At 50.5% G+C, this 22,442-nt stretch overlaps 1 protein-coding gene across 1 annotated transcript in view; it reads right to left on the reverse strand.

Annotated features, from left to right (window-relative positions):
- Positions 1-22,442, reverse strand: part of GALNT18 (polypeptide N-acetylgalactosaminyltransferase 18) — a 355,083-nt gene that overhangs the window by 18,641 nt on the left and 314,000 nt on the right. The window contains exon 10 of the mRNA XM_007471405.1: positions 7,031-7,195. Within this exon, the coding sequence (XP_007471467.1) occupies positions 7,031-7,195 (165 nt within the window). The remainder of the gene's footprint in view (positions 1-7,030; positions 7,196-22,442) is intronic.

Here is a 22,442-nt window from a genome sequence, read left to right on the forward strand (position 1 = left end):
AAAAAAAAAAAAAAAAAAACTCACCCAGGTTTGAATAGTGAGGCACTGAGCTGTCACACCTGGTCCTGGCTCCTGGTCTAAAGTGCTGACAGCCTTAAACTAAAAATAACTAAGAAAATATTCAGGGCCTAAACAAGGCTTTGTGAGTCCTTCAAAACTGGTTGATCCCACACTTGCCCCTTCATGTGACATGGAAATGAAAAGCTGCTTTATTCCAGAGCCATAAGGAAACACCCGATTACAGCCTTTTCTTCTCAGCACAAAAGGTTCTCGAAGTTGGACTTCCTGCCAGCGCCTGGGGGTTGGAGCAGGAGAAAGTCAAGGACTCCTCCTCCTTGCGTGCTGGGAAATTCTTTGGCAGGATCAGTGGTGCTCCCTGGGAAATGCGCTCTGCAAATAAGTTCTTCTTTGAGTGGGTTACTCATCTTGCATCAAATTATCAAATTAGATCCCACAAGTAAGAGCCCGTGGTGCCTGGCCAGGCAGGCTCAGCTCTGCCCTCAGCTCTCTTCCAGGCGGTCTCCTCATGCTCTTGAAAATCTCTTCTCTCCTGGCCTTAATGGTCATCTCTGCTGTTATCCTTGATGTTCCCCATCTGGGAAATGCATTAACGCTGAGCTGAGAATGAGGCAAGCATGGGGGTGGGATGGCAGGACGGCCCACCAGCGGGAACGCTGCCCTGTGTGCCCTTGGACTCCCGAATGGGCCTTGCCGGTGTTCCCACCAAAGAACCCAGTGGCCAACGGGAGTGACAGCACATGCCAGAGTCTGAGGCAGCATGAAATACGGCCAGAACACCTCGACATTTCAACAAAGCCCCCTGTTTTAACAGATATTCATAGAAATTGCTACTCCCCTTCATACAGTATGCATAATTGTCTTAGTAAAAATCATTTCCACCTTCCTCCCCCAAAATCTGAAGCTAGGAGGAGTAAACTGGAGTTCCCCTCTTCACGCATGTCTGTGTACTGTGGCTGGGATGCACTACCACCTAAAAGTGTTCTTATAGGGACTTTCTAACTAAGCGGGGGCCCTTTGACTATTACGTTCAAACGTCCTTGAAATACTCTAGTACAATTAGTTTTTTATCAGCATGCATGCATGCAAGGAAGAGTTATCAAGGGTAGGGTTTGTTCACCTTTGGGTCTCCCACAAACTTAGCTCGAGACCTGGCACACAGGATATTTGTGTTAATATTTGTGAATTTTTAGAAAGGACTCCTTAATTTAATTGACAGCACCCTGGGTGTCTCTTCTGTTTCAGGCTTTCTGTTAGGTGCTGGAGACACTGAAAGTGTAAGACAGCCCTGCCCTCCCATCTGTTGGTTGATGGGAGAAAGAGTCATGGAGAAAATAACAGATAAACAATTCCATAAAGCAGGATGACGATGACCCTTATACCAGGAGTGCAGCTCATTTTCAAGTTCATGGTGCTTTTTAGTAAGGCAGGCCCCGTCTGGGCTTCTCGGTAGAATATGCCCTTTTCAGGGCATGCTAACTTCAGGAGCTTAGAATTACAGCATTTCAGGGCTGGTAAGCCCTTAAAACCATCCGGCCTAACTCCACTTAGAGCTGTAGCATGTCTGATGGCCTGCTGAGTGGTCGTCTGAGCCCACCTCTTCCTTGAATGGCCAATCTCATGCCCAGGCATCTCTGACTATGAGAAAGCTGCTCTGTAAATTGTCCTTGAATCCCCCTCCAGCTGGTCCTCCCTCGGAGCTACATAGGACAATCCTGCTCTCTTTTGCCTAGAGAAGCCTTTCAGATATTTGAGGGCAGAGATCAGGCACTCCTGAGGTCTTTCTGGCTTCAACCATGCACACAAATAGATAGACTTTAAGGAAGCTGGACCTTAAAGAACACACATCATAACAGCCTTCCTAGGGCATGAGTCCCTTCAATAACATCTTGAAGAGAGGCCTCGGCATCTGCTTAACCATTCAAAGTAATGGTGATGGGGGGATGGTGGGGAGGGTGGGCATCTCATTACCCTTGAGAGGTAGCCTGTTGCTTCACATGACAGGTGTCCTGCCACAAAGTTCTCCTGTGTAGTGACCTGCTATCTGCTGCTTCCCTCTCCTTCTACTGGTCCAGGGGTCACTGACTAGATGCCTCTTTCACTAACACTGCATCACCTAATCCCAGAATCCCCCAGATCTCAGTAGGTGGGGTACTCTGGGAAGATTAAAGTTTTATACTCAACACATATGAATTTATAATCCCAGTACATAGTCAGTTTAGGAAATTCTCTAATCCAGGAGGAGTCACAACTACCACTTCTAATGTTAATGAAGTCTCATCATGTGTTGATGTGGGAAATGTTGGCTGTTTAGAGACAGGTATCCACTGACTTCTTCAAACCCAGAGCCTGGGGTGGCCCTGGATTCATAATCTCCCCTCACAACTATCTCCATTTAATCCATCACCACTTCCAGTAGACTGCTGAACTGTCTCTCCAAGTCCTCCCCAACAGCTGCCTGGCCCCACACCTCCATGGCAACCAAGTCTACCCCTCTTCTCACAGGGTTGAGAACAGCCTCAAAGTATTGGGAACAGCCCACTACTTTCTTCTCTGTCTTCCAATCCACCTTGCAGTCTGCTGCTAGAGGGATTCAGACCCCATCATGGTAAGCTACAGTTTAAGAACCTCCCCTAGTCCCTCCCTTTGCTTTTAAGGTGAAGTCCGAACTTCTCAGCATGATTTTCAGTGACCATTATCTGCCCCAAACTGACGCTTACGTCTGATCTCTCTCACGTCCCATTGAAAATTCTAAATTCCATCCACACCAACACTGAATATGCTCTGCTTTTTCTTGCCTTTGCCCATGCTGAGCCTCTAACATGGGATGTTCTCCCTTTCTATGCCTGGGAACTATCCTACAATTTTCAAGATCCAAATCAAACATGCCTTGAATGTGAAGCCATCCCTGAGTTGTGCAGACAGAGCCCATCACCCCGGGCTACTGGAACACCGTACCCGCCTCATTTCAGCTCTCGTCATCCAGTTTTGCTATGTGTTTATACACCCACGAGCTCCTCCAGGGGCAGAGGCCGTGTCTGATTCATATCCGCATCCCTCCTGCCCAACCACCGTGCTCAATAAATGCTTGATGAATGACGGAAGGAAAGAATGTTTATCATTGGAAAATTGCTCATCAGAGCCCTGTACGTCAGCGTTGCTGAGAGATGTTTTCATCAAATGTGGTTTCTCAGTGTCAGTATCTGACGCTGTCCTGATTCATCCTGAAGCATGGAAAATTCAGAAGAGCTTGCAGGGGTTAGAAGAAAGGCATTTTATTTGTTAAACAGAAAATCAGGCTATGAGATGGAACACCAAGATATGCAGATGTCTATGTTCTATGTCGGAGAACCTGGGAGAATCACACTAGATTATTTTGAAATTAATTCAGCCTGAATGTCTGGAGTTTAAATGTAGCCCTCAGGAGAGTAAATAATGCAAAATGTGAAAGTGAAAAGGAGATTTGAAATGCACCAGTAAAATCTTTCAGCCCAGCTTCTCCACCAGAACATTTTAGTTGGTAGGATCTCCCTGTAATTTGCAAAGATCAAACCTGTTGCAAGAAAATTAGCCCAAGCAATGGCTTTAATCATTTAAGAGGCTCCCAGCTTCCTCTGGCCTCATCAACAGTGGCTCCTCACCAGTGAGGGCTTGGGGACAGATTCCAGGACGCTTGATAAATACTGATCATTTTGCATTAAACAAAAATTTCACATACATTAATTTTTAAGTATCAAGTGAGAGCGGCTGCTCTGGGCTTGCAAATTAGGGATTTAAAAGTATTATTTCCAAACAGGTCCCCTTGGTAGATAGATCAGAGAGGTGACTGCCAGAGTGCCCTGGGAGTTTTAATTAGACGTACGTATTAAGTAGCTGAAAACTGCCCAGACCTCAGGGCTGCACATGCCAATGTGGCCTGCTTGGTTGGTCACTGTGTCCCTTCAAGCAGGAATCTGTCCGGCTGCCTGTTCAAGGCCATGCACTGAGATGAGTGAAGGAAGGAGCTGGATTTTGGAGGAATGTTCCTTTCTCTGCCCCAGTTGGGAATGGGCAGATGAGATGAGAGTCGGTTGGGGGCACCAAGGCCTCTGGATCTGGGCATGTGTGGGAAGGCCATCTGTCTACGAGGGCTGGAAAGGAGTCGCATGTGCCTGTATGCGGGGCTGGGATGTCAAAGCAGCCCGGGTGTGGACTCAAACCGCATGAAGCTGGGCACGGAGAGGCTGAGACCCCACAGACAGACCGAGCTCTCTTCCTCTGGTGAGGGGCAGCCTCGGACCCTGCCCTGAGAGGAGATCTTGGAGTCCAGGCAAGGTCCTGAAGACCCCAGGGTCATGGAGGAGGAGGAGGAGGGAACAGCTAAACTTTCAAACTGCATCTGAGCCTCCCCGTAAGTCTTCTGCCTGCCTCTCCCAGCTTCTAGAATCTCTCTTCCCCATTCAGCTCCACAGTCCCGGCCACTGGGGGCTGCCAAAACCCAGACCTAAACGCACCCGTCCCCCGCACACAGCCTCACCTCCCACAGGACCAGGTCCAGGTCCAGCTGCCCCTGCAGGCGCATCTCTGGCTGCGCCCCATGGGGTCCACTAGGATCCAGCCACACCCGACCCTCCGCAGCTCCCCGCACGTGGCCTGGGTGTGAGGTCCGCAGCTCGTGCCCGTGCCGTTGCCTCTCCCTGGAATGCCCCTCACTAATTCTATATGGAGAAAACTCCTATGCCTTGTTCGAGGGCCAAGCTATGTACTCTCTGTTCTGGAAAGCCACCAGCCCTGCCCCCACCTGCCACCCCCATCTTCCTGCACGGTGTCAGTCAGCTCCCAGGAGGAAGCTGAACTCAGGGCAGCAGGAGGTGGGGCTGCAGGCAGCAGAGAGCACCCTGAGGTGCGCCCCTCCAGATGGTACGGTCCCCGTCTCACCCAGCCAAGTCAGCCCACTCACCTCCGCGGGCCGAGGTACCCATTCCTCTCTCTGCTGCCTCCAGCCCGTGAGCCTGTTTTGCATCTAATCCGAGCCAGGAGACAGCAGCCACTTTACCACCCAGTCCATAAGCAGCCTTCCTCCCTGACCACACACCTCCAGGGCTCCCTCTGCCTCGTAATTTAAAGGAGGACAGAGGGGAAATGTAGCCCTGTCCTGTGTCACTCTGGGCCAGAAGCCTGGCTGGGGAAAGTGACAAAGGCTTCTGCTGGGCACGGTGAGAACAGGTCACAGCTGGGGCATCGGGGCTCCACCAGGAGAGAGGGAGGTGGTCGGGAGAAGTGCTCCGTATTCTAAGCCTCGGCCCTGCCCCTGACCTTCTTCCAGGGGCCACTTCCAACATCCTCCCACGATTACAAGTAAAAAAGAGAATCTCGAGTAGTTCAGGAATAATAAGCAGCAGCAGTGGGTATGTTATTTCACATCTTCGTGCCGCAGTTTCCTCATCTATGAACTCGGGCTAATGGGCCACATCCAATCACACACAGGTGTTGTGAGGATTAAATGAGCTGGTGTATGCCAGGCGCCTGGAAGTGCAGCACACGTTAAGCGCTGTATGAACCTTAGCTAATTCTTACGGGACAGACCTTTACAGTTTACAACACGTGTCAAAGGTCATATGGACAGGAAGGGGCAGGACAGGAGTCTCCGGGCACCATTCTCTCTCACTGAACCCCACGCATTCTGCAGTCTGCCCAGCCTGGACCCAGAGCTGCCACGTGCATCCCCTACCCACCCTCAGATGTGCTGTCATCGGCTCCCTGTGCCGCTTCCCAGCATCTGCTTTCCTGGGGTCCCAAAGTCCTAGTCTGGGCTCTTGCTCCTGCTTTCCAACTGGCCCCTAAATCTATGACGTGTTGAACTTGCTGCTCAGGGGTGACCTTCACCATCCATTTAGGACCCAACCGAGGGTCTCTCTCAGCCCTCAGGTTCTGCACCCCCGGACCACAGGTCAAAGGTGCCCCGTGTCCACAGAACTTGACGTAGCTGGGACCTCCCCTCACTGGCCCACCACTACGGGGGAGAGTAACTGGACGTGAGGTTTGGAATCAAGGTCGGGCCAACCGCACACCTCCGTCCTGTGCCTGTCAGCCTCCTCTCAGGGCGGAAGCAGCTTTGCTGGGAGGCTTGAGTCGGGGTCTCTGCCTCTTCGTCTCATGAATATAGACATTCTGCTCCCGACTTCCCCAGAAGCATCCACCGTGTGCAGCCCCCAGCAGTCCTGATGCCCCAAAACCCCACGGGCTCCATCACTTCCTGTTCTGAGTGCTTTCCCTGCACTACCTGGGAGGTGGGCGTCCCTATCTGTGGCCAGAAACTGATCCTAATTTAGCAGATTCCTTAGGGGCTGGAGGCCTCTGGGCCAAGGCACTGGTTTTCTTCAAAGCTGGGTCACTGCGGGCCATCTCCAGCTGGCGTCTTGACCCCGGGGCATCATTTTATAACTAGGCCAAGGCAGAGCGGGAAGATAAATATGGTCCTCAGAATTGATGGAAACTTAATAAAGGAATGTTTCATGGTCACCAGTGTGTGGACTGCCCTTCACAAAATGGCTCCCAGACACTGCCCTTTGAGAAAACCTCATTCCCTACAGAACGAGAAGGAAGGCAGAGCGGCTCACAGACCAGAGACGACCCAGCACTGTCTACACCTGAGAGACGGGGACTGCGCTAGTGAGAAGGGGCTTGTCAGAAGAAATGTGAGGTTTAAGTCAGAGATCCGAGTTTAAAATCCCAGCCCTGCCCCTCACTGTGTGACTTCAGGCAGGGCACTCCCACCTCTGAGGCTGTTTCCTTATATCTAAAAGTTAAATAAAATGCCACTAAAACAACAACAACAACAATAATAACCTCCCTCAGAGCCAGTATCAATGAGTCAATGAGCTAACGCATACCAAACACCTGGCACGTAGTAGGTGCTCACTAAACCCCGAGAATTGGTCCCTCTCTTCCTCCATCCCTCCTATTCCTCCCTGCCCCGGCCCCTTCCCCTGTTTCTCTACGCTGCTGCTGCTTCTCCGGGTGGGGCTGCTACCTGAGAGAACTGCCAGTGGAGCTTCATCCTCTTGGCTTTGGCATAGCTGCATTCGATGAGCCGCGGCCGGCTGTTGACGTCCACCAGGCACCGGTTGTCGTCGTCGTCCACCGTGGGGCTCAGGATGCCCACTTGGATCTGCTGACTGCTCGTGTAGTACACGTTCTGGGGGCAGGGGGAGAACGAGGTCAAACGCTAACAACCAGAGAGATGGGGAGGGTTTGTAGAACATCTCCCCAGGCAGCTGGCAAAGAGACCACAATTCAGTGGCCTTCAAATGATTTTCCATTGCAACGGACAAGAAGAGACCCTTTTACGTTATGATTCGATACAGTGTCTGGTCCGCACGTACAACTGAAACAAAATTTTCAAGAAATCAAACTTAGCCTTACTATATGCAGCGTACTCAATTTTCTATTCTATTCTTTCACTGAAAAACATTGGCCATAACCTTTTAACTTGATTTCACCACGCACAGTTTAAAAACACACTGCCTGAATCCATTATTTGCAGGCTTGCTGACTTCCCCCCTCCGTAAGTATTTTGTATAAGATGCTGTGCTTGGCTGGTAGCTAAAGAGCAAAGGACATGGGCCACACCTTAGGGAGCTCAGAGTCTTGCGGCATATGGTGGATATGTAATAGGTAATTTCCATCTGTCCTAAGACTGTATAGAGCAGGAGTTGGCAATCTTCTTAAAGGGCCAGGTGGCAAATATTTGGGGTTTTGCTGTGTGTTGGGTGGTCCCCCAGCCCACCCCCAGGTTCGATGATTCACTAGGACTCAGGAGACTCAGCGTTTGGTTGCACCATAGCTATGATTTATTACAGGAAAGGGTACAAATCAAATCAGCAAAGGGAAAAGGCATGTGGGGCACAGTCTGGAGGAAACCAGGCACCAGCTTCCAAGGGTCCTCTCCCAGCAGTCACAGAGAATGGCCCTTCACAAGCAGGAAGGAGTTGAGATAATGCTTGTGAAGGGTTATCTACCACGGAAGCTCTTAGGGGCTCAGCACCCAGGCTTTTTGCATACTGAAATCCCAGACTCGCAGAAGGAAGGCAGGTGTTCAGCATAAACCATATTATTTGTATAATCAGTGTGGGCACAGTGAGCCACTCTTACCATCTGTGGGAATGGTGGGAACCTTCCTGCAATCCAAGTTCCAAGATGCCAGTCAAGGGCCAACCAGGCCTTATCAAAGGAGAGCAGTCAGGCTGCTGTTTTAACCTTTTTTTTTTGGCACAAAGGGCCAGACAGTCTGGAAAATTAACTCTGCAGTTGTAGTGCAAACACAGCCATAGACAATACAAATGAATGACTTTGTTTACAAAGATCAGGGCTGGCTCTGGTCTAGAGGAAAGTCATGCGACCCTTGGCCTTCAAAGTTTTCAGTCACTCCCCCCAACCTCAGGCAGTGGTTCCCAACAAGGGCTCTGAGTGGGCAGTCGCAGGGTCTGTGAGCTCTTGTCCTCTACTACTAAAGAAATTAACAGCCCCACCTACGATTAGGCCGCATGGGCAAATCAAGATACCACACTTCTCTGCTTTAGATTAGAATTCAGGGTAGGCCCTCTTGTGGTCTTGATCTATACAAAAATTCCCACTGGTAAATATTTTTGATTAATTTCAAATGGTAAAAGGAAGTGTTTTTTGCTTTAGTAAAAGAGGATGGTTGACAAGGACTTTAAAAGCATGGTACAGGGAATAAAATGGACTGTGTAGTGAGAAGGGCAGTGCCAGCGAGGAGGGAGTAAGGGTGGTCCTTCAGGGGCGTATTCTCTCTGACCCTCAGAAGTCCAGGGAAGGGGTGGAGAGGCAGGCAGGATCACCCTTCAGACATAAGAAGAACTTCAGGCCAGTGTATCACTCAAGGCCCCAACAGGAAACAAATGGCACACTCAAGGTAGGGGGATCCAAGGAGGGTGTAATAAAGGCCCAGTTCTCAATGGCGTGGGTATAGGGTAAAGGAGCCATGGGGATGGTATAGTTCCTTGGGACAGTAACATGGAGCTGTTGCCTCCACCAGGCCCAAAGGGATGAGAAGAGAGAGCTGGTACCAGAACCTGTAAGAGAAAAGTTACGTAGAGAGACTTCTGAGAAGGGTTCAGAGAGGGAGACGTTTGGGGGTGATGGTGAGTGGTGGCTAATAAACACCCCAACATCACCCTCCCTTCCTCACTCCATTCTTCTGCTGGGTCGGCCCATTGGCAGAACCCAGATGGAAGTCAGACAACACAGGAGCCCATGGAAACATTCCATAAAGTCAGCTTTGCAAAGCAGAAGAAAAAGGATGGAAAGACAAATGGAAGACACTCACTACAGCTAGGATCTGCTCTCCAAGGTAACCTTACAAGTTATCAGGTTTGGTGAATCCACGGAAATGGACATCAAAGCTACCAAGGTGGCTGATTATTCCCTTAAAAAAGGTAAAGTATCATAGTGACCAAAGTTCTGAGTGGAGGCCAAAGACAGAATGCCTGGCTTCAATGTGGAAATGTGACCAGAACACAGAGGCAAGGAGAACCTATTCATCGCCTAAACTGGGTAAGAGGTGGGCTTCTCATCAGAATCCTGAGACTGTCCATTATGCGACCTGGGTTTTTAGTTCACCACCAAGGAAAGCTGATGACCTTCTGTGGCTTCCAGTTTACTGGCACTGAGGGACAATTTGATGACTGGTACGATTTTGGAAATTAAATAGATGCAGGTGGGCATCTCATCCATCCATCCATCCATCCATCCATCCATCTCCCCATCCAACAACAAGTAACCGCTGTTGGGTCCTGAGGGTGAGAAAGCCGTGGTTCCCTGTCCTGGATGATCCAACAGCCAAGTTGGGGAAACTAACATATCAGGAAATAATGGTCCTAATCACACTGATATGGGAACTGTCTCTGCTTCCTCCACTCGCTTACCCCGACTCTTGCTACTTTGAAAATAGATATAAAAAATTCACCACCTCCAGAAAGCCTTCCCTCAATGTGCAAAAGCATGGGCCTGCCACCTGAGCCTCTTTGCAAAGATGCACAGCTATTTATGTCCTTGGGTTGAATGCACCATGCTCTCTCCTCAGGACGGTGTAGCTCTTAGGCACCTGGCAGGCCAGGACCCGGATCTCCTGAAGCTCCAGAGTGTGGGCTGCCAGACAAGAACAGCCAGGAAGCCAGTCACTGCCACCCCTTCCTTCACCCCTGTCATCAGGGCCTGCCTCTCATCTCCAGGGCGGGCTCCACAGACACAAGCGGCTGCCTAGGTAACAGGTGAAATCAGTTTTATCCACTTAGTTGTTCTGAAATGCTTCGAGGAGATGCTCTGAAAGACATGTGTGCACTTACTTACTATCTAGTACAGCTGTCATCAGAGCTGTTTATTGCTCCAGAGTCTGGGAGAATCATAATAAGGACAGACAGTTGTTTGTTATTTAAAAGGCAAACAACAGAGCGCATCTTGAGTGGGGTAACCACGAAGCTGATCAGATCACAGGGAGATTCAGCAAAGAGGATTCTCTTAAGCTGTCACCTGGACACCTCAGAAGCCCAGCCAGCAGTGGACTGAATCAGTAAATGGCCTGAACACAAAACAGGGAAACACTTTTGTACAAGACACCCCACTTTTAGTGCCTGCAGGCCCAGCAGGCCCAGTTATGTTTTCTGAGCAACAGGGAAGCTGGAGGTTTAATAAGAAATGACTTAGAATTGTGGTTCACCGTGGCGGGTGGGTGGGGGCTGGCTTTGCCAACCAGAGGATATTGGGCAATGTCTGGAGACATTTCTGGTTGACATGACGGGGGTGGGAAGGGCTGCTATGGGCACCCAGTGGCTAGAGACCAGGGATGCTGTTCCACATCCTACAATGCACAGACAGCCTCCATAGCAAAGAATTATCCAGCCCCAGATGTCAAGAGTGCTGCTACGCTTTATCCCAGTGAATCCTAAGAGCACTATGAGGCAGTTGTTACCATCATCCGCATCTTGTGGATGAGGAAACTGAGGCATGGGGATTTTAAGAACTTGTCCAAAGTCACACAGGTGGAGAACAGTGGTTGAGATTTAAACTGAGGCAGTCTGACACCAGAGCTGCACCTGTAACCTCTCACCTCACTCGCCTACCTCCATCCGGTCACTCCAGCAGCCAGGCTGGAGGGGGACAGGCTGGCTTGGAAGCTTCCACTGTGATCCCTTCGAGCCAGGAGGGGGCCTGGACTAAGGGAGCAGCTGAGGGCTGCAGGATCCTTGACTAAAAGGCCTAGAATACAAGATGCTACGAAGCGCTAAGACGGCGACAGCCCTGCTGCAACTCACGTCAGAGTTGGAGGGCAAGCGGTCATCCTGTGTGTGGATGTTTCACAAACCCGCTAGCCTCCCGGGGCAGAGATATGACATTCCTGACCCCTCAGCTCCTTCTCAGCTGCAGATGAGTGCTTCAGCTCACCACTCAGCCCATACAGCTCAGCAGGGCTACAAACCCCATCTGAGGCTTGAAAGAGAAAAATCACCAACAAGGGAAAAGGACAAACACATGGGCATCTCGGGTCTCACGCCAGGGGCATTTTCCTCTCCCTCAGGCCGGGGTCAGGAGTAAGGACTAATGGCTGAGCTGGACAGCCAGCCAGGGAGCCTGGAGTGCCCCCGGGTGCACACTCCTGCCTCAGGGCCACAGAACCAAGGCCAGGCAAAGACCCCCCAGGGCTGCAGGTTCGGCTTGCTCTGTTACCTCATTTCCCAGACAAGCGAGGGCCCCCACCCTCTAGGATGCGGGTGGGCGCCCTGCCAGGTGTGCTCAGCATCCCTTCTCTACCTGGCAGGCTTGGAGGCGGGACCTGCCCCTGTCAGAGACTGAGTACAGCCTTCTAGAGGCTCCAGCCCTCACTGTATGAAATATTACCTCCCTGCCAGAAACGGCTGCTTGGGGGGAGAAACACCTCAGGAAGAGAAGGGTGGGAAGAAAACCAACATCGTTTTGTACACCTGTACGCCCAGGTACCTTCCACACCTGCGGTCACCTTCAGCTGTAAGGATGAGGAAACCGAGGCTAAGAAAGTTTTGAAGACCTTGCCAGGTGCACAGGCAGATGGCTGCTCTCTCCCCCCCCCTGACTAGGGGGAGTTTCCAGGGAAGGCTGAGATCTTGGCAGTTCAGGGCCTTCATCCAGCCCAGATGGGCCTCCCCTCAGCCTGGGCTGGAGCTGGGGCACCACCTCCCCGAGTCCCAACCCTCGACTCAGGCACAGGAGTGAGGCTCCCCAAGGGCCAGCAAGGGAACTGCCAGGTCATTTCCACCAGACTGTTCACCCTGAGTCCCACGGACTCCAAGAAGGGGTCTCATGGGCTCCTGAGTCAGGTGTGGGAGGACAGCCTGGTGGGTGGGATTCTAGGGCCCCTCTCCCAGCCCAACCTGGGCTTGCTTTCTTTTATTTGGGTTTCACGTAACATTCAACTTGAACAAAATGTTATGAAGAATTCACAAAAAAGTTTGAAAACCACTGCTGTCAACCACGAGGCCTTCACTCGGGAGGAGGACACTAATGCCTAGTAAATTTTCATCAGCTTAAACGCCACCAACTGGAATTTGTGAACATTTGGTGAATAGCTTTAACTTCCTTTCTACAACCGCCTCCAGGCCCCTAGTCCCTTGCAATCTATAATATGAACAGTTTACCTATGTTCCAATCATCCAGTCTCCTCTTCTGTCCAGACTCGCCTACTTACTTCACCATACCTTAGCTGCTATGGAAATTCTGGAGCCCTCCCCAGGGAATCATAGGATGGGCAGGGGGAGGGGTGGTGGTGGAGAGGGCCTCCCAGCAAATCAGGAACGTGGAGCTAAATGGGGATGTTAGATTACTTAATAATACATTTTCAAGGTACAACAGGTACCGGCTCTCTTCCAAACAATGGCATGTGGATTTTGAGCGGCTTTATTTCTTCCATTAAGCGATGTTTCCTTGGCAACACTGCCGGCCTACTGAGTAAGTGCCCTTGAAAAATGAGGTATCTTGGAGACAGAGACACTCTCTCGTCAGGAGATGGGGCGGCAGTGGTGGTATTTGGCTAAAACCTTCCTTAGCCTGGTGAGTGGTGAGGGGGTGAAAGGGGGAGAGCCGTAGGCGGACACTCTTTACAAGAGGTTCAGGAACAGGGAGAAAACAACTCTATTCTCAGGGTGCTTTCATGGGAAAAGTGACCCAGGGCGAAGTGGGGTCCTTGCAGTCATTTCTTTGGATACTTAGAGGGGATCTGTACCCTGGAGGACGGTTGTAGCCCAACCAAGAATTAAGAGCCCAGCTCTCTGTGGGGTTGGGGGTCATACCAGGGGAGTGACAGTCTAGGGGTTGAAAATTACACATAATAGGGTGATTACAAAGTATCAGAATGGGGGGGGGGTTTGGCAAAGATCATTGAAAGGAGAACCAACCTATGGCCGGAAGGGTGGGCTTCCTGGAGGAGGGGGTGTGCACTGGGAGAGGAGAAAGACCTGTGAGCAAATGAAATGGGGGAGGATAGAGGTGTGAAAAGGACACAGCCCTAAATGCGATCAAACTCAGGCGTGCTTGCCACCTTGGCTGCATATTAGAATCACCTGGGGAGCTTTAAAAACTATAAATCACAGTCTTAGGGGTGGGGACTAGGCTTGGGGTTTTAGGCCAGGTGATTCCAGTGTGCAGCCAAGGTGGAAAAGTAGGTGTATCGAGGGGACTCTGGCAGCCTAGGGAGGAAACATAGGGACAGAACCTGGATTCCAAACCGCCTTCTCACTGTGGGGGGTAAGCAGGATCTATCTTCAGGGCATTGTTTGTAAAACTCTGAGGAGGGTGGTGAGGGGTTGGGATGCACCACCGTTTAGGACAACAGTTTCAAAGTGTGGTCCCAGCATCATCTGGGAACTTGTTAGAAAGGCACATTTTGGAGCCCAGTCTCAAACCTGCTGAAACAGAAACTCTGAGAGTAGGATTCAGGAATCTGTGTTTTCACAAGTCCTCCAATTAAATATTCAAATATGTTCAAATGTTCAAATATGTGAACATTTGAGAACTGCTGGTCTAGGAAAAGGGCGGTCTGGTGGGCTTCCAAGTCAAGTCTCCACCCTCACTGCCTAGCTGGGAGCCACTCAGTTTCCTGACCTGTAGAATGTAGCTGTGAGGGTTAAAATGCTCATCAAGGCTCTAGTCTGGCCACAGGCACTGCAGGGCAGGAACAGGCAGGCAGGGATGGAGGGCGAGAAGAGACCCAGTGCGTGTGTATGGGGTGCTGCTGGTCCAGCTTCCCTGCCTCAGTGCCCCTCATCTCTGGGCTCCCCTCCCTCATTCTGCCTGGCCAGGAAGCCTGTGGGTAAGGATTCACGGAAACAGCAGGCAGGGTGTGGGCATGGCAGGGCGGGGCAGAGAAGGAGCAGAGCCTTGCTTTCTTAAATTTCAATTTTGCGCGGTGACTGTGACATCCGCAATGTGTGCTAGAAATGGTCCTTGTCCTCTTTACCAAGTATGAGCTTCTGACCCCGCTGCAGACAGGGCGGGCTGATTTAAGGGTTTGGTTACTGGTCATTAACCCCTCGACACAGAGGTTACCGTGCTGAGGGCTGCAGGGCACTGATGCTAAATCAGGAACGAAGGGGAGTCATTTCCAAAATGATCTTACGTTCACTAACCACAGGACCAGGTGCCTGTAGGCAATGGAAACATTTGTAAACATTCATAACTGTGGAAAGCAAGGTCCCTAGCTCAGAAACCCCCTCCCCTTGTGAGCCCATTTCCCTGGGGAGGGGCAACAGGTGAGGCTAAGCACACAAAACCCCCAGGTTTGTAACTGGCACTCAGCCCCTAGACAGCAGTCCACTCAGTTTAATTCAGCAAACACTCCTTGGTGCCGTCTAGGGTGTGGGCCTGAGCGGGCACTGGGGAGCAGAGAGGGGCCAGGCAGGGCCTCCCTTGGGAGCTCTCAGCCTGGAGGGGAGACAGCCATGCTGAACAGGGCAGAGAGAAGAGCCTCCTGGCCAGGCTTAGCACAGACCAGGAGCAGGCAAAGTGCTGGGGGCCAGAGCGGGAGTGATGAACGCTACCCGGAGCTGGTCTGTGGGTGATGAGTTTTGAGAACAGCTTAGGAAGAGAGCAGTTTGTCCAGATAACTGACCAGGACAAGGGACCTCTGGCAGAGGGAACAGGATAAGCAAAGTCACAGAGGCTCGGCACTGCACTGCCGTTTGGGAAAAGAGAGTGCCGATGCGGGGTGGCGAGGTGAGGCTGAGGAAGCACCTCGGGGGCTGCAGAGTTTGGACAGCACCCTGCAGGCTGTGGGGAGCTGCGACTTCAGATTAATGGGCCCTCCACTTGCTAGCCCACCTGAGGGATCCTCAGAGTCTTCTGAGACATTCAACATTCAAGGGGCTTGGAAGTGAGCTGGGATTAGAGGTGACTCAGGCCGCTCGGCAGGCCTGTCTGGAAGAGTTCAGTTGTGAGCCTGCGGGGCAGCTGCGAGAAGAGCAGAGCTCTGGACTGAGGTGTGGCCTCTGAACATAAGACCGAGCAGAAAAGGCTGAGCTAGGTCCTCCCACTGTGCACCTGAACCAGGCAGTGGCAGAAGCAGCGTGGGCACTGTTGCCAGGCTCAGAAAGTCTGCCTGTGATTCCCAGCTGTCTGTGTGTTTTCCTGTTTCATTCCAGACTTTGTGTCTGCAGCACAGGTGTCACCTCTGTACCACTACCTATGGGGCTGTGTGCAGCCCAGCCAGCCCCATCGGCAATCCGAATCCCCCACCTTGCGCTCTTTGCTCTTCCTGTGTTTGCTGGTATCTCCTGGGCCCAGTGTGTCCTTGTGAGCCCCTCGGCTTCAGGAGAGAGCCAGGTGACAGGGGTCACCCTGGGCTTCTGCGTGGAAACCAGTGAGAAACCAGAGACGAACTAGAAAAGACGGCTGCAGGATTCTTGAGGCTGAGAGTTTTATTTGCTTTCTTATACCAGCACCTTGCCTCACCCTGGTCAGGGGGGGTAGGCCTGGTCCACAGGCTGGCCAATCAGAGTAACCCATTGCCTTGGCCCAGGGTTGGTTTCAGGACAGGCATATGACCCAGTCTGGGCCAATAAAAGTGCCCCCTGGATTTCCTGTTTGTAGGGTCAAGCTGGACGGCTCTAAGTCCAGAGTTACCTGCTGCCTTTTTTCCTGAGGTAAATCACAGAAGCCCCTTCCCCTGTTAGTATAGGAGAGACAAAGTTTACACATAAAAGGAACCAGAGACAAATGGTGGTGAGAGTGAGAGTGAGGGTGAGAGAGAGTGAGAGAGAGAGAGAGAGAAACGGAAGTGTCATTGAAGCCCCTGGATCCAGCCCTGCCTGAAGCCAGAACAGAAACGAATTTGTCAGTTACATGACATGATAAAAGTTCTTTTGCATTTAAGTTGGATTGAGTTGCGTTTCTGTCACTTGCAACCAAGAGTCTTGGCTAATACAGAAGATACAGGAGACCTTTCCAGATTACCAAAGGGGATGAGGCAAAAAGATCATGGAGTCATATAGCCCAGCGGTCCTTAGGCACAGGGTGAATGTAGATATCATGTGTGTATAAGGTTTATTCTTTCTTATAATAAAGCAAGTCATTTGTTTTAATAATAAAGTACTGAAGTTTGTGAATGTCTGACGTTTTATTTTTTACAGGATAAGGAAATATCTCACTCATTTGCATGCCAGTATGCTTTCTTCAGGGGTTGAGAAGCTAGTGAGCCTGGAGGTTCACACAGCCCTAGTAAGTCCCTGGGAGTGGGCTGAGTATCTGAACATTATCAATCATGTGGGTATAAGTGGAGAAGTTGAGAGCTGCAGAGGGAGCTCAAGTTATGGGGAAGTAAGGTCAGCATTGATCCAGGATAAGACAATGAACAGGTGCCCTGGACTGGGGTTGCTGGCTGAGCCCCTCATTTTCTGCAGCCTCTGGTGTCTGTCTTGAGGGAGCAGTGCTTGTCAACCGCCCTGGCCTGGACCTTAGCCTCGCATCCAGGTTCTCCTGCTGCCGTTCCTCCCTCATTCCCCCTGCTCTCAACCTGCACCCCACACCTGACACAGATGCCTGCCTGGGGAACTCTCTCCAGCAGAGCCCTCTGACATGGATGGAGGCTGCAGATGAAGGCCACTTCAGGCAGAAAGAGGCTTCCGAGGGTCGGAACACAGAGGAGGCCCCATCAATAGCGATGGCCAGTGTGGTGGGTCAGGCCCCAGAGGCTGCAGACCTGGGCTTGTCACGGACAGGAAGGATGCGCACGGGATGTGTGCTGCTATCAGAACAAGGCGGGAGCGGGCAGAGCCAGGGACTGGGGCTGGCAGCTGTGAAGAGGCAGGACTGAGGCTGCAATGTCTAACAATGACCCGTCTCCTCTGAGAATAGGGCTGGGCACCCAGTAGTCTGTATTCTGTGACTCTACCACCTGCCCATTGGCGAGAATAGGGCTGTTGAGGGGCCGAGAAGGCTCCCTCCTCCCAGGAATTTAAAACATGAAATGGAGAGACACAGAGATGAGGCAGTACTCTAGCTAAGACACATTTAGGGCAACTCTCTAGAGAAGATCTGTGAACCCGTACTGCTGAGAGCCGCCCTGTTCCTGCCTTTCCCCAGGCAACCCTCCCTTCGAGTCTATAAATGAATCACCCCAGGGTTGCTCTAATAGCACCAACCCTTTGTTTTTAGCTTAAACTACCTGTATTTATTTTAGTTGTTGTTGTTGGCGGTTGTTACTCCTTCCCATCAAGTCCAGTTGTCCAAGTACAAATACAGTTCTCTTGTTCATCTGTACATTCTCCATCTTCAAGAAAGCTCACACACCTGCTATTTGCCTGCTGGTCCCACGTATGCCCCTATTTTGCAAGGCGCTGCTCAAAACTCTTTATAGCTGTGTCTGCTCATCTACCACCACCTCCATCTACTCACTGACAAACGGCTAAGATGGAGCGCATCACGTGCACCTAGGAAAATGTGCCCTGACATTCCTCTTTTCAAAATACAACGTCTGCCAACTCTGCATCTGCCTGCGACAGTCAATGCACGCTCCTTAACGCCTCTAACAGATTGATTCACTGCCCTGTCCTGTGAGGCCACTCCTGTGCTTCCTTCCAGACTGAGCTCTGACACATCCCTGCATCATTAGTGTCAGACCTGGCCATGTGTCCTTAACCAATGGAATGTCAGTAGGAGAGACGCGCATCATTTCCAATCAGAAGCTTTAAGAGCAATTGTGACATCTGCCACGTCTCTTTTTGCTCTCTGCCATCGGACCGGTAGCATCCCAGAGGGGAGCGTCTCCTTTGGTCCCAGAAAAGGTGAAGTGACACAGAGCTGCAGCTGAACTGTAATGACCATGTGGCACGAACAAGAAATAAGCAGTCCTTGGTTTAAGCCCCCGAGATTTGCGGATCATCAGCCTAAGCTGAATGATAAAGAAATCGATTCTAGATGAGGGGGTGTGTGCCAAACCCTAGAATGTGAGACATTGACTTTGGGGCCAGAAAGTGGGTGGTGAGGAACCATCCCTGGAGGCTGGAAAGATGGTGATCTCTTTTATGCAGCGATGAAATATTTGGCAAAGCTGTTGCCTGCAAGAAGTTGGTAGACAAAACATGGCAAATGAGCTTGTGCTTTCGATGAAGAGCACGCCTTTGTTACTGCTGGCTGTTTTTGACAAGCACTGCAAAAGGAAGATAAGGTCAAGAAAGACTTGGATATGTAGCGAGACCAAGAAATGTTACTGTAAGCCACTCAGATTTTGAGGTCACCTGTTACTAGAGCATGACAAAGCTTTAACTGGCTGACACACCTATTTTGCTATGGTCCCTCACCAGACAATCACACACAAATAGAATCACAAAATGTGATGCGTGCGCTTAAAGACAAGTAAAAGGGGCTTGCAAAAGATATACCAGGAGGACTTGATCTAGTGGGGCAGGGGAAGGAGAATGATTCAAGAAAGACTGACTCTGGATTTATGTCCCCAGTCTCATCATTCATTAGCTGTGTGACTGTAGACAATTTACTTGGCCATTCATTCTTTCAATTTATTCATCTGTAAAAACAAGAGATAATAATGGTACCCACAGCATAGGGTTGATGGGGGACTGTCTGGTTAGCCGTTAGTCATGCTCTTGTAACGTCAGTCTCTCCCCATCAGATTCCAAGATCCCTGAGGGCTGGCACCGTGCTTGTCTTGCTAACTATTGTCTCTGTTATCCAACTCAGTGCTTGGTATGAAATATATACTCAAAACATATTAGTTGATTAAATGAATGTGTTACTCAACTATTCCAGGGACACTGAGCTCCAGCTCAGACATCCATCCAGGCTCCCTCCCTGGTGCCTGTTTCATATTCCTTACTCTAAGTGTCCTCTAAGCTTCTCTCTGCTTAGTTTTGGACCAGTACCTTGGACAACACCCTCCATACAGCCTTGCAGATTAATATTTTGGATAGAATAGGATTCTCTCTCCAGGATAAGATTCTCAATATTTGCCCCCCAGGACACAGTCTAATTCTTACCTGGCCCCCATGAGCAATGAGGGGCTTAGTCCCTTGCTGGCATACCACAGCTGTTATCCTGCACTGAATTGAGAAAAATCTTAGAATCTTCCCAGGGGAGTGTGTGTGCGCACACGCGCGTGTGTGTGTTTAACGGAGTTTTTAACCTGCGGTCAATAGAGATCTGGACTCACCAACAACCTCAGTGATCTGGAAGATGGAGGAAAGATCACGGTAATAAAACGTGTGGGTTAAGATCGAGCAGGGAGAAGTTAGCCCAGAAAAATGGACTTCCTGGGGATGAAATACTGGTATCTCATTTTAATTTGCAAATATAAATCTTTCTATTTCACCTGCTCTAACACCATCCCCCACTTCATCTCCCTCTTCTTTGGAAAGAGTATAACCTGATTTACTGGGGAAAAAGGTCCAGCTCATGTCTTTACTGGATGTCACAGACCTCAGACAGCAATGCCGGATGGATTACACTATGACTAGGAAACTGAGGCCATTCTTTTGGGGATTACTTTTCTTGCCGTCCCACAAGATAGGTACTCGGTAATTATTTTTGCATGAATGAGTGAACAAATGAATGAGTGAATTAATGAAATAATACAAAGTGAACACAATAGGGCATTGTGATATATAATAAAAATAGTTACAGATTTTCCCCATCCTTGCACATGAACCACTTTGCAATGTGACTTTGTTACTCATCCTTTCAAAGATGGAATCTATTTCTCTGCCCCGTGAGTCTGCGTTTGGCCGTGTAACTTCTTTGACCCCTGACAACATTTCCATAGCAAACGTGATGCAAGCAGAGACCCGAAAATCACTCATGCGGTTGCGCTTGCCCTCTCTTGCTGCTCTCAGAAACCCCTGTCGCCACCATCATGTGAAGCAGCTGGGATGATGACCCACACATGGCCCAGAAGCTCCCTCACTTCAGCTGACAGTCAGCTCACTCCAGAAGCTGACTCAACTAGCTGACCAGCAGTTGGCCACAGTTGCCTGATTGAGCCCAGCTGAGACCAGCAGAAGACAGCGCCAGCACAGTCCAGCTCAAATTGTCGACCCTCAGAATCTTGAGCTAAATAAATGGATGTGTCTTAAGCCACTAAATCTTGGGGTAGTTTGCTATGTGGCAAAAGTGTACTGATCCAGGTAGCTCATTTCACAGGTGTGTCAGGGATGCTGTTTTACAAACACACTTATTTAATCCTCAAAATAACCCAGCATAAGTGGGTGTATTATCATCTCCATTTTTAGGTGAGAAAACAGAATTAGAGGTAAATGAACAGACAGCAAGTGGCAGAGCTGGGAGCTGAACTCGGGTCACCTGGCTCTAAAGCCCAGCTCTCAACCACTATGATACCCTGCTCTTTACTAAAGAAAGAAAGGAAGGTTCGATTCCATCCCTTTCCACCTGTGCCCCGTTCCTGAAGCCCTCTTCCTGCTCTGCTTTTGCTCTACGATCCTACTCTTTCTTTAAGGTCCAGGCGCAGCTCCTCCTCCAGGAAGGCTTCCCTGACCTCTCAAGGTCTCCAAGACCTGGCCCTCTTTTCCCCTTGGCAGCTGGAACTCTGACCCCTTTTCCGTGGCAGAGCAGAGGCTCCGTGGAGCCCTGCTGATCCTGGACTGAAAGCAGCGTGATGTGATGGGGACAGAGTTCTGTTGCCGTGGGGATGGAGAGAGCTTTGGGAGTGGGTGCTTTGTCCTGAGCACAGAAGCTGGGGACCGAGGGTGACTGCAGTGGCTGCAGTAAAGGGGAGGTGGTTCCCCCAGTTTGATTCTGCCATCCCTTTCCTCTCACCCTCCCAGTTCCCATGGGGCCTAAGTGTGTACCTAAGGTTTAATCTGTGTTGTCTTTATGGGGCTTTCTCACCCTGTCTCACCCCCTGATATGCTCTGTGCTTCTTTTCCTGGTTAATCTTCCCTTGTTTGCCTCTCTCCTAAGCCTCACCTTGAGTCTTCTGAAAACACCTATCAAAATCCCAGTGTCTTTCAAAGACAGGGCCTTCGCCTGCGTTTATGGTTAGGTCCTTAAAGATGGCTGTTCTCTTGCTCTCTGTACATCCCCTGCTCGACCAGTCCCTGCTTCACTCACATGACTATCCAATCCTCTTAATTATAGGGCTTAATTAACCCCTGGAAACTGATGAGCGTACCTGACATCAATTTGCCCTATAAATGGTAGCCTCCTTCCCCTCTGAGTGGCAAAGACTGCTGCCAGGTCCTGTCCACCATTTGCTACACACCCTGGGCTGTTGCTCTAGGACACTTTGTGTAAGATCCCCCTGCCCAATGAGCCACTGATGTCTCTGTTGCTGTCTCTGGGCTTTTTCTTTGGTCTCGAGGCTGGGCAACTACAAGGCTTACAGGGCTGCAGGATGCAGTCCCACATTGTCCCTTCCAAAATAGCTCTTCCTGGAGGGTACCGCCACTCTTGTGTGCTTTTGAACCTGCTGATTCTCTCATCAGGGACATGAGATGGAGCTGACACTCTCTTCTCCCAGCAGCACTCCGTCCACCCTCAGCTCCTGCATTCTGGTATAAAAGCATCTCCTCCTTAAGCATCAGACGTTAGACACCACCACGCTCTGCCAACTTTTGTTCTCACCAGGTAGCCCACCGCATCCATCAAGGTCTTTGGCATCAGGCTCACAGCTTCCCCTACATCCCACCAGCAAGACTTCAGAGTCCCAATCAACGAATGACCCAACCTGCACCGTGGCCTCAATTCCAGGGAGGGCCATTCACATCCAGACCCCAGCTCTCAGTGCCCGAACTGCTATACCCCTGAAATCTTAATCTTGATTACACCCTCTCTTACTTCCCAAATGCCTGCTCATCAAGCTAACTGAGACCTTCGGAATAATAACCTTTTCTGCCTTCCTTTCCCTCCTGGCCTCTCCAGGTCCCTAGAAAGGC

The sequence above is a fragment of the Lipotes vexillifer genome, unplaced genomic scaffold (genome assembly GCF_000442215.2).
Source record: "Lipotes vexillifer unplaced genomic scaffold, Lipotes_vexillifer_v1.1 scaffold6, whole genome shotgun sequence".
Taxonomy (NCBI): domain Eukaryota; kingdom Metazoa; phylum Chordata; class Mammalia; order Artiodactyla; family Lipotidae; genus Lipotes; species Lipotes vexillifer.